Here is an 18,360-nt window from a genome sequence, read left to right as displayed (position 1 = left end):
TTTTTAATTAGATTTTATCCAGTTGTAGCACAATTTAGATGCAAATGAATGGTACATCATAATATACACTTCAAATGAATGAGAAAAACTGTGTGAACACTGTTTTGGGGGGACGGTTTGTTTTGGTCAAGCACTTATTTTAAGACTGAAGATTCAAAATTGGAAAACAAAGCAGTTTTCTTTCTGCAAGCTTCTGACTGAGGCATTCTTTTCATAAGCATTTAGAAGGATCTGTGCAATAGCACATCCTGCAATAAAGTTATATTTCCCTGCCGAGAAGCACACGTATACTGTCATCGTTTGGCCTTAATCTCTTTCAGCCTGCACAGTTATCCGATATGCTGACATTGCAACAATTACAATCAGTCAACCTGAACCACAGTGGCTAGAAGAAAGAGTTGGTCTTAAATAATTAATGTCAACCCAGTCTATCATCGAACACTAATCACATTTTCAAACATAAATAAATGTGTGTGCTAACTATGTAGGTAGACAGGAGAAACATTACAAATAAACTAAAACAATTAGGTTCTATCTGAAAATGACATGATTGGATACAACCGCTGAAAGGCCCTAAAACCCATTGAAGGAAAGAAAGAGGGTATGATCTTGTTACATCCCTCTCTCCAGCAAAGATTTCAGACTGATGCAATTTGAGTGTGCTTTAGATACCAAACAATTGATTAAAAGCATACCTACTTTACCAAGATCAAGTTGATTCTGCTACCTGCAGCTTTGTGACATCAGCTATGTCCCCCCTCCCCATACAAACGACAAACAAAAATGCAGCATAATTGAGTAAAAACTTTAAAATGGCAATTAACCAGATGCATTACAATAATTGATCAAAGATGGACAAAACAATAACCTGTAGATTTGTAGGGAAACATCTTGGGGAGGCATTAATTCAGCAGTGGATCAATATAGGCTGATGGTGATTTGTATATATATATATATATAAAATTGTTTAGTTTTTTTACCCATTATATATCTAAACCTCTTCTAAGCACATTTTTCAATAAACCAGGATTGAAAATCATTCCAGTGGTTAATAAACAATTATAATTAAGAAATCTGTTGTTAATTAACAACTGCACAGCATTTCCTTGAAAAAATATTAAAAAGCATAACACTTTTCTTATGCATTTCTATACCAGGCACAGGGAGAGAGAAAAAGAGGGGGAGAAGGAGTTTTAGGAGGACGTTGTTGCTCCCGGAGTGTGAAATATAGTATAGGCAGTCAGGGAATGAGTCTGCTGCGATTTATTTAATTTATTTAACATTAAAGCCTGAGCTTCAGAACACGATACAGCAAACAAATGCAACATAATCCTTTGACTAGTACTACTACAATACTGCTCAGATGTCCTTTAAAGCTTCCTGTTTGACAAAGTAACTGGGGTTTTCCTCATGGAAAACACTAAATCTGGAACAGCAAGCTCCTTCTTCCCTTCCAGCTTTGAGGATGTGTGCTGATACAGGTTAACCCAGCTTTAACTTACAAGAATGTCACTGTTTTAAACTGTGACTTTGGAATTAGTTAAACCCTCATAAATGCTCCATTTGACAACATGTGATCTAGGCTACACTTGCCATCTGTTAGGCCTTCATGGCACACTCATACAAGAATATAGATAAACTTTAATGTTAACATATAGGCCATATATCCATCTATAAACATTATATATTAACTAATATATATATATATATATATATATATATATATATATATATATATAGCAAGCAAGTAAATTAAATTGTTAAATACAATTATTGTAAAAGAAAGAAGCACAAGCATAACTGAATTGAAATTGCAGTCATAAATATGAACCTGTCAGGTTACAGAGTACATAATGAAAATGAGAACAGTGAGCTGGATCAATACACATTTTTATAGCCTAATTTTCTCTTTCATTTGCACTAAGGGACAACTGTTCTTGGGCAGTAGCGGACAGGAATTTTCAATAATGGATGTTTAATCTAGATTTTTTTAAGGTGTTATTAATTTAATCGACATCAAAATCCCTTTCAATTAGTTTAAACTAAAGTGAAAATGGACATCTACCACACAAAAGTTTTACGAATTAAAGCAACTGAACATATTGTAAATTTTTAAGATATAGTGGTTAAAACAAAATCAGATGTGTTAAATTCATACATTTCACCAGTTTTCAAATACAAATCTATGGTGCATGCAAAGTCACTTGATTTGTAATGACTCCTTACAAAGATGGAGTATAAGCATGTAAATATGTGCAACAATTTTTGTTTTGATACAGTTGTGATTAAACTACAAACTCAAAAATAACTTTAAAGCCAGATATAAAAGCCTGGTGTGAAATAACATTAATTAATTAACATTAAGACACAGATTTCACATTACTTCATGCAATTTATATCATACTTTATAATAACACTTATTTCAAAAGATGCAAAATCTTATCTTATATAATAAAATATATCAACATGTACAAATCTACAGTTAATCATTTCAATTCAACTATCATGCATTTCAGTTAAAGAGCTGTTTTTTTGTTTTTTAATATGTAAATTACAAAAATTAAAAGTCATCCTTAATTATAAAATCAGATGCATGTGTTCAGAATGCAGTTCAGATAGACTCCTGACAGCCTACACTACAGCTTGCAGATTGAAACACAGCTTGTGCTAAAACCTTAACCCAGGCCGAAACTGGCATGTAGCTATTTTTGCTAAAGTAGGTTAAGGCGGTTTTAAGAGAACATCCTCTGTGAGGTTGTTTTTGTTTTTTGTTTTTTCTCACTATGGCATTGTGTGAACCTCATACTTGCAACTACAGGCCATACTTTGACCTTCCCAAGAAATAGACACAACAGAAGTATTGCACACACACACACAAATCATCCTTTCAACATTTTTTTATAAAATCTGAATTTCACAAAGTTTAGGACAATATAAAAGAGTGCAGCCTATTTCTTACTAATGTGGAATATTGTTTTTAGCTCTATAACAAAAAATAAGCAAGAAAATTAGTTTGCCAGAGTCATGATAATGCATGAAACACTGTTGTGCACAGAAGAATTCAGGAGTCAAATGTTAGGTCACCCGTATTTCGTATTAATGCACAGATATGTTAATGGACATTTTGGCTATTGTTATCCATGACACTTCAGATTCCTTGAAAGGTTCAAAATGCATACCAACTATAACTGAAGAGAAAAAAGCAACCAAATTAAGACTGACTAAAAGGTTATAAGGGATTATATAGTTGAATCTTGACTATATTATACTTCTTGTTCAAAAGCTAGTTATAGATTCTAAATGATTCATTAAGGAAGGTGCATCAAATTCAAATGAATCCTCATGCATCTGGTAAACACAAATACAACCAAACAAATAGCAAAATAAAAACTGGAAAGTGAATGATATAAACATTGTACAGGAAGTCAATCAGCTTTAATCTGCTAACATGACAGTCCAGGCTTATATAACTGAACAGTAGTGGGATGACTAAAATTGGTTGTTGTTGTTTTGTTTATCTGTAAGTTATAAGTTTGCTCTGGAGGATTCATCACAATTTATTACCATATAGGCCTCTTGCTTTTAATTATCCATTTACAGTTTAATCCTGACTCTGTGCTTGGAAAGTAAGGTTCAAATCTCTGGTTTGATTCACCTTTGTTGTGAAGAGGCCCCTTAAATGTATGCACATGACCACCTAGCCTGCTTAATAGTGCACCGATAATCCCCAGTATGTTAAGCACTTCACATGTTCCATAACCCTGCCCAACCCCCATCCCAACAGAAAGGCTTATTTGTCAATGGCAATGTACTATTTCAATAGCAGTTCAATTAAAAACAAATCTTAAAATTAACATTGAAAGACAAAATACATAAAACATCTAGCTTAGAATGCAGAGAAGCAATTGAACACATGGTTTCTGCAAAAGGTAGGACATCATTGAATGAACCCTTTACTTGGAAAGGTAACAATACAGGAGGGGAAAAAAGCATAGCCCTCACCTGGATTCTCAGTCATCGTTTGCAGTCTGTCCAAAGAATTGACTTGCTGTTGTAGTGCACTGGATATAACTGCTTCCTATGACAAGTGACAGCCTACATTCCCAAGCTTAAACTGCAAATTCCCATCCACGCAGTTCAGACAATGTAGAGTAGAAGAAAGAAAAAAGGCAAAGCCACTAAACAATGTGAAAAGACGTAAGCGGGACAGAAAAGTGAATGGTTTCAAGCAGTGTTTTTCTTCCGTGTCCCAATTAATAAGAATCAGCAAATTCCTCAGGACCCATGGGTACTGTTATCGCAGAGCCTCTCCGTGTGATCAGATTCGGAAGATGAAATATTATTAAGCGATTAGAATGGAACCTCCAACAGTACTTCGACGTAACATACTGTTAGTGGTCTGAGCAGCTTAACTGCAGCTAAGCCAAGAGTAACTGGTCAGCAGTGCCAACAGCTGTCTGCCACACTGCTATATTTCCATGACAAAGACAGACAATGGAGGGGCTTCACTCTGTCATCTATGCTATAACTCAGAGAGTAAAAGGACAATAGCCTTTTGGCTTTTGTTATTTTTGCCCACTTTGCTCTATATTTAACTATTTAAAGTACCGTGAAAAAGAGGGCTGACTAATCTTGTGTTTTTATTGTGCATATTATAAAATTGGACATTTAATTCACATTGGGAAAAGAAGGGAGCAAGCTGTTTTTTGTTTTTTGTTTGCTTCTGGAAGTCCCTTCAGACACCGGAAGAAAGTTGAAAACCTATGCTGTTATGATACAGCACTGATTCAGTTCACTTTTTCAATGTCCTTTTTTCACCACAAGTGTGCGCCTGGTTATTCACTGCAGAAATGGGTTAGGCCGACTACAGTCTTCATAACAAACATCTCTCACCATCGTCAACCTAAAACCATTTTGGTTGATATAGGTTTTTTTAATGTGACTTGAATAAGTGTCAATCACTTGTACTACCATTAGCGGAGAAAGTCCTCTAATTTGGCTTGTCTTTCAGAAAACCAGGGTGGTGAATTATAATGGGGGAGGTGCTTAGAACAGGAGAAAATAATGCTCTGCAATCAAAATGCAATAATATTAGAGATAATAACAAATTTGACTTAACACGTAGCTTTCGCTTCTATGGAATACGAAAAAACAAACGCTGCATTTTCACTGTTACTTTCTCATTTTGTATTATAGTTACATTGTTTTGTAGTCCATCTTTAATGGAAACTTTTGTAAGGCAGTTACTCTGTTGGAAAGTTTGTAGGACACAGTGGAACTCTTATTCCCAACCCATTAATTATGCTAGACTCTACTACCTTTGTGCTGAGTGTGTTGATAAATCAGTGAAAAATATTTATTTTTGTATGTTTGCTTTCTGAGCAGCAAACTTTGTATTAAAAATATAAGGTTATTAAAAAATATTCAATGAGAATCTCACGTTTCAAAATAGCTTTCTAACAGCTCTTTACTTCTTTACTTCCCTTTAATGTATGACATTTGGGTGAAAGATCAAAATTAAAATTAAATTAATTGTGTAAATTAATTTAACTTGCACAAATCAAAGTCAAACCTTTCTTTGAAGCATTTTTTTTTTTTTTGTCAAATGGAATTCAAAATGTGTTCAGCTGTAAAGCTGCCAAAAACATCCTAATTAGGGCAGCCACCGAGGCAAAAATGGTGACAGACTTAAGCTGACAATGCTCCTGGAGGACAAGGGCACTGTTAGCAGCATTGCCAAGTCTGTCTCACAAATATCAGTCTTTTAATATGGAAAACATGGAGCCCGTAGAATACTCTGTCTAATCCATCCAGAAAACTAAATCATAACCTAGAGGCAGCAAAGCATGTATACAGTTGACAGGATGTGCACAACCCAGCTTATAAAATAACCATTTCAAACTTTGTAATCATTTTGTGACAATAACACAAGTATGATACTTGGAACTTTGTATATTTCCAATTGTTGACAATTTGTTTAATGAAAACCATTTATGTGAACAAGCCGAATGTGGTTGCGGTACATGATGCAACTTTAAATAAAAGTTGTAGTAAATGCTAGCTAGTAAAAGACACATGATGAAGTGAAATAATCATATATGTAAATCAATCACGGCCTCTAATTTGTTTATGTAGTTATTGCATCTATGTTTAAGGATATGTATACACACACATACCCTCAATATACACATATACATGTAGATTTATTACAATTCAAATAAAACAGTCCGATCTTCTCAGACAGCTGGCATTACTTGTTCCTGTTACACTACAGAAAATGTTTTTGGACAATTTTAAATCTACTATAATACAACAGTGTGGGAGGTGTGCTCCCTTAAATCAGGAAACCTTATCGGGCACAAATTACTATCTGAAGCATTTTAAACAGAAAACAGTTGTCAGTAAACATTTGTCTTGTTTTAAGAAAAATAATTATAAATTAAAGGGATATAATTTGTATTTAGGTTAACCTCTTGTCTAAGTAACATTGTAACAGTGAAATATGTTGGTACATTTAATAAGGAAAAATAAAACAAATCAGAAAGTTAAAAATAAGTTAATAAAATGTTCAATGGGATTACATTAATTAAGTTGATTCATTCCAATTGCCCCAGAAAGCTCGCTTTTGGAAACACATTAGAAGTGAGGTAATACAGCCATGCCCATAAGATTAGTGACACTGATTTTACCACGCGGAGCTCTTACTCAGGTTTCAACATAAAATATACTCTCTACACAAAGGATGCTATACACAGCACACTGTTTAACAAAACTGTATTGTGCTTTATTGAATTTCATTCAAGGATTACAGAGAATCTTCATGACGTTCAAATTAAGAAGTGGGCATGGGCTTGTCTCATCTCCAAAATGCAAATATAATCTTACCCTGATCAAGCATATTCGAAGAAAAACATGATGAGGAACTACATTTCACTTGACTTCTTTCCTCGCAGATCTGAGATATATTTAAGTGTACTATGATAATAGTAGAGCGCCGATTAATGATGAAGTGTTGAATACGAGTTCAGGTTTCTCAAAGTAGCGGAACCATCCAGATAATGGGTTACTTGCCTTTGATTCTTGTGTCTCAAATATTCTTAATGTAACAGTTCCATGTGAAATAGCTTTGAGGAAAGATGTGCTTTCAGTTGTGATGATATCCTGTTTATGTGCCCATTCTAATCTCTAGTGAACTCTTATGGATACAAGTCAAGAAAAAGAGCCCCCACACTACATTACAGTAACAAACAATTGATCAACCTTAGTCGAAGAACATTCACTGAGCATTTGCTTAACTATATCTGATTTTATTTTCTGTGAAATGCTAGTATTCATGCTTATATAATTGGATGGAATCAGCATGATTAATGTGGTTAATTTGAGATTCAAAACTGCTACATGGGATTTTGTACACAGGTTTGCAAGGAACTCAATGTGTTTATTACGATAATCCAGTATTGCGGTACACTAGCTCCTTTAGTGAAGACACTACATATATCAATCTTTGGAACTATTTATTTCAGGACCTGGAGAGAGCACGGTTGGCCGTTATGATTCTAGTGCATCCCATAGCAATCATTTGCTCAGTGTGTGTGTGTGTGTGTGTGTGTGTGTGTATTTTTCTACTAAATAAATTGTGAAAGCTGCAAAAAAGGGCTTTTGCAGAGTACATGTGTGTAGGGTGAATGTTTAGGAGTGTTGGTTACCATTACCATTGATGTAAACATTTAAAAATAATGTATCCTCTATGATGAATAAGATTTTGTTGTGAAAAGATTATAGTGGTTCCAGAACTTGTCAGATCTGTCCACTAAAGATGTCAGCATTTGTAAAACTACACATGTAATTTTCTTTTCATGGCCTTACAAGTTTGAATGTATTGCAAAATAAATGTATAGTAAGTAGCCTTTAAGATATGCATTGAAGCTTAGGGATAATGGTTTTTTTAATATGATTCTTAAACACTCAAAATGAATGTTGTATTATAAACAGAGTATCCATTTTACATAGATTAAAGCAGAGATGCAGTTAATGTGGTCTTGATGAAACAGATATGCCAGCTCAGTGTACTATAGTTCCCGCTGACTCATGAGGTACACTTCATCTTAAACTAAATGAAACAGAAATACAGAGCTCTGCCTCTTGCGTCTGCATAGTCTACAGCAGCACCAACAGCACCCAGCATCCATGTATAGGTACATATGACTGTTAACTGTCAATAAGCCAGTATGCATTTCAATATTGTATGTAATTTTCAAAAAGTAGTTAAGGTAAAAAAAAATCAGAGCACGTTATATGCTAGCAAAATGTAATGTCACAAACTTAATCTATGATTTAAAGAACAGTAGATTCAAGAATAAAACATGCTAATGTTTATTATACTTTAAATAATGTACGATCCTTTAAAAAAAGTTTACCTCAAACCCTTATTTATCTCATTCTGATTAATCAACTAATGTCATATTGTGACACAAGACCACAGCCTTTCTTGAAGTAGTAAGGCAGCATTTGGTGCATTGTAAAAAGCTATGCATTTTGCTATAATGAAATAGGTTTTTACAAGTCACATAATTGGTGGGAAGAGAAACTCCATAGCCCTCAAAACATAATGGACAACAATTGTTGAAGGGCTTCCTGAATGATGGGCATGAAGAGACATTACTATACACATACAATAGTAAAACTTCAATCACAGCCCCATTTTGTAAATTTTAAATTATAATCAAGTTAGTAAATACATTTTCTTGAACTGATCACTGGATTTTTTGTGAACTATTGTTTGTGAATTATTGTTGCCTTGAAATAATATTTTGGTTATCAGAACACAAAGGGAAAGTGCAGTGTCATTTTCACTCCCTGTCTTACTATTACTATAAGCACAGTTGTCTGCACTAGCGATGGGGCGTTTTCTGTAGTAAATGGAGTATTTATATGTAGATTAGCAGTCATGTAATACCAACCCATAGGCCAGGTTTATCCACAAACATAAGTGTGATTTAATCTCTCTCAATTCATAAAATTGGGAAGACTGAGGAGATGGGTAGCATTAAACTAAAAAAAATTAGGAGCATGTGGCGTTAGATTATAAAAGTTAATGTTATCCTAGGTTATTTCCCAATACACAGCAAAAACTGGTTGACGTACATTCATTTAATGAACAGCTCTATGAATTTGGATTTTATTAAGAAGTATGTGTTCTGTATTCCCACAGATGCAAAACTGTACGTTTTAATTGACCTGCAATTTTCATTTTCATGCTGTTTTCTGTTTGTTCCATTGGCACAATGCTCGTACAGAGCGCCCATATGCTGACGTGGCACTAGCACTCATTTAAACTATGTTTGCATCTAACTATTTCCCACCAACAATGCAAATTAGTCCGTCAGCCAATTCGAACAAGTTACACGACGTTGTTTACATACTCGCCCCGTCATGTGACACTCCATACTTTCTGGTTAAACCTGCCACCTGCCATCCCTCCAGCAGCGATATACTGTTAGTAAATGCTCCACTCCCTGATTGTAAACAGTAAAAAACATTCAAATAAATTTAGCTAAACATCACCCCACCCCACCAAGGCTTTGAGGAATCCACTCTGTGCCACTGCAAAGTCAACATCCTCCTTCTCCCTCAAAGCTTAAAAGGACAGGGTATATCAATAGGGCAAAGAAATTCAATCCTGGGATTATCATAGCCTATCATATATTTGCAGATTGATAGCAGGTCTTCTAAAGACATGGTGATTCTGTCAGAACTATAAAGTATGATAGAAAGTGTAGAGTATATGGAAAACCTAAAACTACTTAATTTCTGCTTGGTTATGCGAACAAAATGTTGAAACTAATAAAATATTTTCCACTCAATTGTGCGGTCTATATTCAAACTGCCCAAAATATTGATGTATTACTTCAGGAGCAGAGATGCATATACTCCTTTGACTAGTTCTACTATACCATTAAGAAATATATAATGCTTAAAAATGAAAAATGAAAAATAGCTGAAGCACTCAAATTCCCCAGTGAGAAGTCTTGGAATAAATCCACAAGGACTGCCAATTTTCAAAAACTCAAGGTGATAAAGTTGCCAATGAGATGTATTCCTCTATAACAGGTCCTCATTTTATAGCCCTGTTGGGAACATTTTTGTTAACATTCCTATTCAAGCACTAAACAACCACTTATAAGAAAACTACCTTCCATATAAAACAAACTGTTTAGATATTTAGTAACAGGTAATTAGGAATATTATTTTCTACACAAATGTATTTATGTAATGCATCAAAGCAACTATTTATAGGCTATACATTAAACTTAAAATACATTTTGAAGAGATAAAAGAGGTAACATTATATTTTCTTTTAATTGAGGAATCCTGTCTTTCTTGAGGTAAAAACATCTTGGATGGGTGTTGAGCTTAAGAACTATATTTAGAGCTGTCCGGTCTTAGATTTCAAGTATTTGAAGATGGTGGAATAAAGAAAATAATTATTCTTTTGTCCATTCCATCCTCCTAAATCACCCCACCAGACCACATGTAACATCTCCCTCCTGGTCACCTAAACACTAGGAGGTGTGAATGTACAGACAAGTTCAATAGGGTCTTCATTGTTTGTGCCCTCAGAAAGATGTATTGTACTCCCTGGGGCTCACTGCCAGGATAAGCTGCAACTTGGACAATTCTGACATGATTTACAAATGGCTTCATTAGACTGCAGAAAACATGATTGATGGTCCACCCTCATCAGCTGTGATTTAATCCTTTCCCATTCTGTTCAATCAAAACAATAGGGGACTTCAAAAGCATTCAAGTTCAGACACGTAAGCACTTTCATTTTCTTTTCTTCTTCCCACATACTGAAGGAACATGTTGTGTCCCTTTAAAACCCACAAGTCCCATAGTGATTGTCCCATATCTGCCTGCCTCCCCATTCACCTCAGTGACATTTCACAATTTCATAGACAGTGTGCGATCATCCATGGGTTGCAAACTTGTTTCATAACATTCAGGGAAAGCCCTACAGATACAATTATCTCTATATGATCAACATCCTTTTCAGCAACACAACTGCATGTGTGGTGCAGGAATTTAGCTAACATTATATCTTTGCATTTTACAAAACCAACCCATTAAGATATTTTTTTGGAATTAATCAAAAGGTTGGGTGTTCTTAAAAAACACCAATTAAGAAATAAAAATTTAAGTTCTGATCCTGTACAGATTTTTTCTGTGCTTCCACATCATAAGTTGGGAAGAGTTTCATGTCAGTGAACTTGGATCCAGTCATATTTGTTGCACATCACTTCAACACTTACAGAAGTAATGCACAGCAACATCAAGGTAGAAGACTTTGAAGACAGTAAACATGCACTGCCTATTTATGCCATGTGAAGAATAATTTGTTTAAACCTTTTTAAATGTTTGTTTCACACTGTAAGATGAATGCATTAATGTATTAAAGATAGTTAAGATTAGTCACACGTTTTGCTATACTGGTGGTGGTCAGAGAAGCTTCACATTCAGCTTGTGCAGTTGTTGGGGTGAGAGAGGAAACAGCCAGGCCTCAGGAGTGCCCCTGACTGACTCCAAAGGGGATGGACAGAGATGAAGACATGCCAATTGAGAATTTGATACATAAAAACTAAGCAAATAATTGAAAAAGACTATTAAAAACAATACAGGTTTTAGAATAAATAAATCAAGATAATGTAATCTTATTTTACATTTGAACACTGGCTACATATATATTTTTTTAATATACCAGTTTGTAGTGCTTTGGATTATAGAAACATTTTATTTATTTAACCACAAGACCACAGTTTATACAGATAGCAACAACCCTGGTTATTCTACAGAATCCGGGAATAGCAGAATTACAGAGAAAAGTGCTCTTTAACCCAGTAAGTGGACTCTGACCCCTGCACTTGTACTGCTCTGTAAGCAAGGAATAAGAACACAACTGAGTACGGTCTTACAATGCCTGCCAAGCCAGAGCTGCTATGAATAACAAATTGTGTCATAGTGGTTGACAAAAAGAAATCAAAAGCTGTGACTATTTTAATTGCATTAATCTTTAGATTAATCTTGGTCTAATATATCATACAAAATCAACCATTCAAATGGAAATGACAATTGTCAAATCAGAGTAGCACTAAAGATCAAAACAGTTATGCGTGTTAACAGGACATAATTTCATCTTGACTTCATTCTTTCATGTAATTTTGACAGTGGCAGCAGCCTGCCTATTCAAAGCCTCCTTTATTGCACCCTTGAGCCACCAGATAGGCAGTGCCTGTCACCGAAGGTTACCACGGCCGAGGCGAACAGCCCTTCAAGGCCATCACTCTGAGGGCTCGCTGCAACAAGGTACAGCGAAAATCCAGCCATAATTAAGGACTCAAGATACACAACTAGCCACTGAGAAGCATCGAAACTAAAACAATTATCATTGTATCATTCTCTGTCATACAAGCACATACAAGAAGCTCTGCCAACTGTGTAGAATAAAAACACACATACAAAAATTCTATATATACAAATATATATACAAATTATATATATATTTATATATATATATATATATACATACACACACACACATAAATATATACACAAGATGGTGCAAATATTCAGCTGCAATCTGAATTATATTTCATTCCCACAAAAATGTATTTAAACATAATTGTCTAGAAGTCTCTACAGAGTGGGAAAGAACCCATCACCTACAGGATATCTACAACTATCCAAAAGATAAGATGGAAGGCAAACTTGTAACACGTAATAAATACTAGTAAATAATTCATAGCACATTTGCATTGTAACAGATGGTGCATCTACAGCCTCACAGAAGGAAAATCAAATGACAATAACAACAAATACAAGTTAGATTGAATATGAGTGTAGCTTAAGACAGACGGCAGTGCAAATACCTTTAATAATTATTGCAACATCAAGTTAAACAAAACATATGATGCCATTTTCAATTTTAGATTTTTAAAAATGTTCTCTGCAGTTACTGCCCGGGAATTTGAGAACTGTCCATTCATTCAACAGAAGCTCTAATGAGGATACAATTCAGTCTTGGGTTTCTCCTGCAGTAGGCTACTTGAATTTCAGGGGTGTCAAGGTAACTTGGACAAACATTATTAATATTCTTAATTTCCCTTTAAATGACCAGAGTTTTGGTTTCTATTACGTATATGACATTTGTTATATTGCGGTTTCATATAAACCGCCCCCCACCAAAAAATACATTTTGAAATTGCTTTTCTTAAAACACTTGCCACAATACTGGTACAGATAATCAGCATGGGGTAATCGCAGATACAAGCTACAAAACGCAGTATTGATTTTGATACAGAAAGGCAGAAGCATCACCCTTGGGTTTGCAGTAACCAGTGTTAAATGTCTCTATATTGTTGTGTTGCTGATTTATTTGCTCACTACTGGGAAAACACAAGAGAGGAATTCCACTTGCTGATTCTCCTAGCAGCCCTTTAAAATGAAACTGAAAAAAACACTGTCTTCCTACCTTTCTGCTTCCTGGAATTGCCATTCTTTTGCTGCTCATCCTCTTCATTAATTGTAAACAGACCAGGCAGGGTTGGTCTCGTACCTGGCTTTTTAAACCTCTCCTGTCGGACGGTGCTAACAGAGCCAGGCATAGTGCTGATGTATATCTGTTTTTTTGTGTTTTTTTTCTTTTTTTAAAGCGCTGAAGCTAGCTAGCACTCGAGCTGCCTGTTCATTTGTGCATTTCAAACAAATCCCCTTTGGGTAAAGCACGAGAGCAGCTGACTTGCTCTGATATCCAGTCGGTGAACATGCAAAGCAAAGGGAAAAGCCAGCATAAAAAAAAAAAAATAAAAAAAAGCGGGCCCTGCAGTTTTCCCCCAGCCCAGAGGAGAATCCCTAATCCAGCATCGCTGTGGGGAGAGAGAGAGAGAGAGAGAGAGATGCTGCTAATGCTCTTGATGCAGCAGCAGCTGCCGCTTCCTCCTCAAGGTCTGACCTGTACAATCAGATCCTAGTGCACCAGCTTCTCCTTCCTGTCAGAACAATCCCAGCTTATATATTTATTTATGCTCCCGTATCTCACATTTAAATCCAACCACAGGGATCTGAAATATTCAGCACGGAACAAGAGGTAGCAACATAGGATACGTCACTGTAAATGGTTGCCACGACGACAGCAACATGTCACTTAATGAAAGGGTAGAGGCTGGAAACGTCTCAATCAGCTGGCTCTGTAGGTCCCCTGGAATGCTCCACAGTACCAAACGCACAGACAAGGCAGACTGAGGAAGTACAGCACAGCGCTGCAACATCACCTTGACAATACAGCCCTGCTGCTCCCCGCTGCCACTACTTCACTGCTCACACAAACAGACCGCTGCTGAAATGAGTCCCTTTCCAAAACAGTTCACTCATGTTGTGATAATGAAAGTATTTGCTCAATTTTAGATCAATTATAATCCACGCTCCGCGAACACGCACCAGGCAGATCTGTCAGTGGGTGTGTGGTTAAGCAAACAATGGTAGGTGCCTTATAAGTGGTGTGGTTTAAAGAAGTAACACACCCCTAACTACTGGTTTAAAATTTATCCAGCAATGCAAGCTCTGCCCACCTCCACAAAGCAATCTGTACTGCTACCTCCATTATATCTTTACTCATCATCTGATGTACTAAAATTAAAAAAAAAAAAAAAAATGAAACTATTAACATGTTTTCATACTGATGAAGTCAAAGCCCTTCTTCAGCTAAAACAACACTTCAGACAGATTATTTTTGCTCACCTAGGCCCCTCCTTAAGGTTTATAACTTTGTTTATAAAAAATAAAAAGGAAAAAAAACTGACTTATAATTTCCAAAAGCAAATATGATTTTTCTAAAATGTAACCAGTTAAATGTAAATCTAGCCTGAGCACATTTTAACTCAATTGGATCGATACCAAACACAACAACAGAGAGACAAATAAATAAAATACGTGATGTCACTATTTATCAACTCCAGAACATACGTTTTCAAAGGCTCAAGTTAAACAAGAAATATTGTTACAGGATAATACTTCAGAGCACAATTATGACTGTAATGACAATCAACGATATTTCTAAAGCTCTGACTTTTGTATTACCATTATATGAACTCTAAAACTGACTGTTTCCTATAATACTATGATATTGTCTTGAATTCAAGTAAGCAATCTTTTCATGCTTTATTAGTTAAGGATTGTTTTAAATCAGCAAACCAGGGTTGTTGATAGAATTGTCTTTTCCCCCCACTTTGAAATATGACACACATTCCACTTTGTAAGTATAAAACAAATACTTGTTAGTGCATATCAGAAGTGTTTTCAAAGTTTTTAACTATAATTACAGCCATTGACTATACAATGTTGGTGAAATAGCCATGATGCTTTTATATAAAGCAATTGTTTCCTAAGCATTCCACTGTTGACTTCATGCTTCATCAAAAATTATAAATAAATAAATGTAATAACAAATAGTGTTTAATCTAATGAGAAATCCTGCTTAACTGGGGAAATACAGTGAATGATTATTTTTGATTGGCTGTCCAACAACTCACTGCACTACTAAAGTTGCAAGAGTTTGGAATATTTTTTTTAAATATAAATATATATTTTCCTCATACATAATTCATCACAAAGCATCATCGAATGGATGAGAAAAGCCAAGTAAAAATACATACTGTACTTAGTAATAAACATACAACTTTGTGTGTAAGTCAATCAATTGACTCTCTCATTGAAGAACACACATTTTTGCTAAGATAACATGACAACATTGTGTGTGATTAATGGCCTCAAACTCACAATCAACTGGTATTAAATGTAAAACCGAATAAGGCAATAAAAACTGCTTGTGATATGAGCCGGTCAACACAGATAAAGTGAACAAAGGTACTATTCTTGGGGTAATGCAACTAACCTGGTTTTAGAACTACGCTAATTAACAAGGCCTCTGATAATCTGTCCTAATTGTGATTGTAAAAAATGACGTTCCTGTTATTGTAACTAAAATGTAGTCTCAATTCTGAAAGGGCAAATGTGCCCCAGCACAATAGCCAACAAGCAAACAGTTTTCAGCTCATTTATACAAGTAAATATATTGACATAGCTACTAATGGCTTAAATCCAAAACAAAACCTGGCACGTACTGAGACTCACACCTGATAGTATGCATTTTGAAGAAGCTCTTTCATATTGTTACAATACATTAATCTAGGTGAAGCCTCACTGTGCACAAAGACGGGGCAGTGACGAGTTTCATGAGCCCTGAAGGACTATCACAGGGGATGCATACTTGAGCACCAGGATGTTGATAAGAGCAAACAGTGAAATATCCAGAAACTGGGCAATTTCCTATCAGCTTCTGCTTGACTGCCCAGCTGAAGCAGCACACCTTAGAAGCCCAAATCCAATAGAATGGACATGCTGTGAAGAGGCATGTGGATACCGAGCACCAACAACCAGCGGCTAATGTGACCAGACTTGCAGGTTTCCATATGAGCAATCACACCATTTATCTACAGCATCGGCGTAGCGTGGAAGAGCAGTGAATCAAAAATCACAATACATCCCATACAATGACACATACATGCAATGACTGAATAACATAGAAACATTTTGGAAGAATGTCATATTGAGCCCATGACCTATTCAGATCAAGGTTCTCCATCACAGTCTATTTGAAAGTGGAATTCAATTTAGGACAGTGCAGTCACTATTGGTAGAGGAAGACCAATTTTTATCCACTTTTGTCAAGATTCACAAGGAGGGATTTCTACCAGTCTTTCACAATGGTCATCAGTGCATGCATACAAGTACAGAAATAAGAAAAGGTGTATCCGAACTGCTTATTGAAATAGTAGTATGAAAGCACATACCCAACCCACTTGACACAATGTTGTAACGTGGGTAGAAGACACTAGTGTAAAAGGGGCTATAAGATGTGAACCCAACCGAGCATGAGGGCTATCTGACCAAAATCCCCAGCCTTCTAAACTCCTTGGTTTGACTTATTTGGGACATTGCTAAAGACTATAGACTTTAACTCTGAATTACTTTTTACCTTGTTCCTAGCAGATTACCATAACAAGGCAAAGATCAGCAGCATAAAGCTTAAATAATGTCACCTTTAACCACATGGTTATTTTAGACCTGGATATCTATACCACTGTAGAAGAAAAATATTCACACATTCCACTTGAATGTCATTCGGTTATTAGTTAAATCAATATTGTCCATTAAACAATAATTTACTATATTTATCAATTATATATTTTTAGATTGAATACTGGTTCACCTTAGGGTGATAATTACTTCATTTTCAGAGGTAACAGACATCTACCTTTTTTTAAGCGGTCCTTGTTTCGACTGCAATTACATCAGAATGAAGCATAATGGACTCAGCAAAGTGCTATTCATTAACAAGTCAGTCTGCTATTTCATTTGCTGGTAATGCGGAGCACAGAGGTACAATAACATGTCAGCAAATTTTAATCATGAACGATGTTAAGCAAATATTTACCATTTTAAATAAATCTGAAGAAACTAAAACAACATTCATAAACCAGACACCTATCTTATCGCAAAACGTGTGGTTCTTCACTAAAGCACTTGCAGAAATAGAGAGATATTGCACTACGCTGCTTCTATACACGATGGACACATTTTATTTTTGAAACTACAGCATGACGTAAACTTCGAAATGAATGCAAAGTGCCTTATTCGCTTTCTTGTGGGCATCAGAAGTGTTTAAAAAAAACCTGAAAAATAAGACATACTTTCAACACTTAAAACCTATCCACTTTAATATCTACAGTTTACTTTCATTCTTATGTTGTTTTTGGAAGAAGCAGGTGGACTTCAGTAAATCACCTCACAATGCCGGCAGTTACTGAATCATTCCAACTCATTTCTACAGTTACAGGTCAATGATGTTTTTATTTTGTGTATCTTCTTCATAAAAATGAGTCTGCCAGCTTTCACCAGACACTTTTTAAAAACCAAATCTGTCGGTGTCGCGTCTACCAGTAAGCCCACTCTTATGAGTTGCCTACAAGTTACATGGTTCCCGGCTACATTGAAACCCTTTTCCACGCTTCCTCCTCTCCGCAGTTTTGAACTATGACACCCGGCCGCCAACTAGCAATTGAATACAACGTCTTCAAGCGTAATAGTTCATTGTTGTTTTCGTAACCTGACATCGATCATAAAGTGACTTTTTTTTAGTCAATCACTCACCTTGAAACCTGACCAAAGATGCGCCTGACCCCTCCGTGTCCGCCATTGCTGCTGACGTCAGCCGGAGCGCTCCGTGCGGCGGCGGCCCCGGGGAGG

The 18,360-nt window shown here is 35.8% G+C and overlaps 1 protein-coding gene across 12 annotated transcripts in view; it reads right to left on the bottom strand.

Moving 5' to 3' along the window:
- map7b (microtubule-associated protein 7b) overlaps positions 1-18,360 on the bottom strand; it is a 53,936-nt gene extending 35,576 nt beyond the window's left edge. For 9 of the 12 annotated variants that reach the window (XM_066699873.1, XM_066699889.1, XM_066699948.1 and 6 more), the window contains exon 1: positions 13,529-14,501. In XM_066699873.1, coding sequence (XP_066555970.1) covers positions 13,529-13,661 — 133 coding nt within the window. In that variant the 5' untranslated portion in view covers positions 13,662-14,501. Of the gene's footprint in view, positions 1-4,002; positions 4,391-13,528; positions 14,502-18,264 lie in introns of those variants that run through there. The other 3 variants (XM_066699906.1, XM_066699914.1, XM_066699938.1) reach the window with 3 other exon arrangements.

The sequence above is a fragment of the Amia ocellicauda genome, chromosome 1 (genome assembly GCF_036373705.1).
Source record: "Amia ocellicauda isolate fAmiCal2 chromosome 1, fAmiCal2.hap1, whole genome shotgun sequence".
Taxonomy (NCBI): domain Eukaryota; kingdom Metazoa; phylum Chordata; class Actinopteri; order Amiiformes; family Amiidae; genus Amia; species Amia ocellicauda.
Note: the sequence above shows the minus strand (reverse complement) of the source record. Positions and strands in the feature narration are given on the sequence as shown.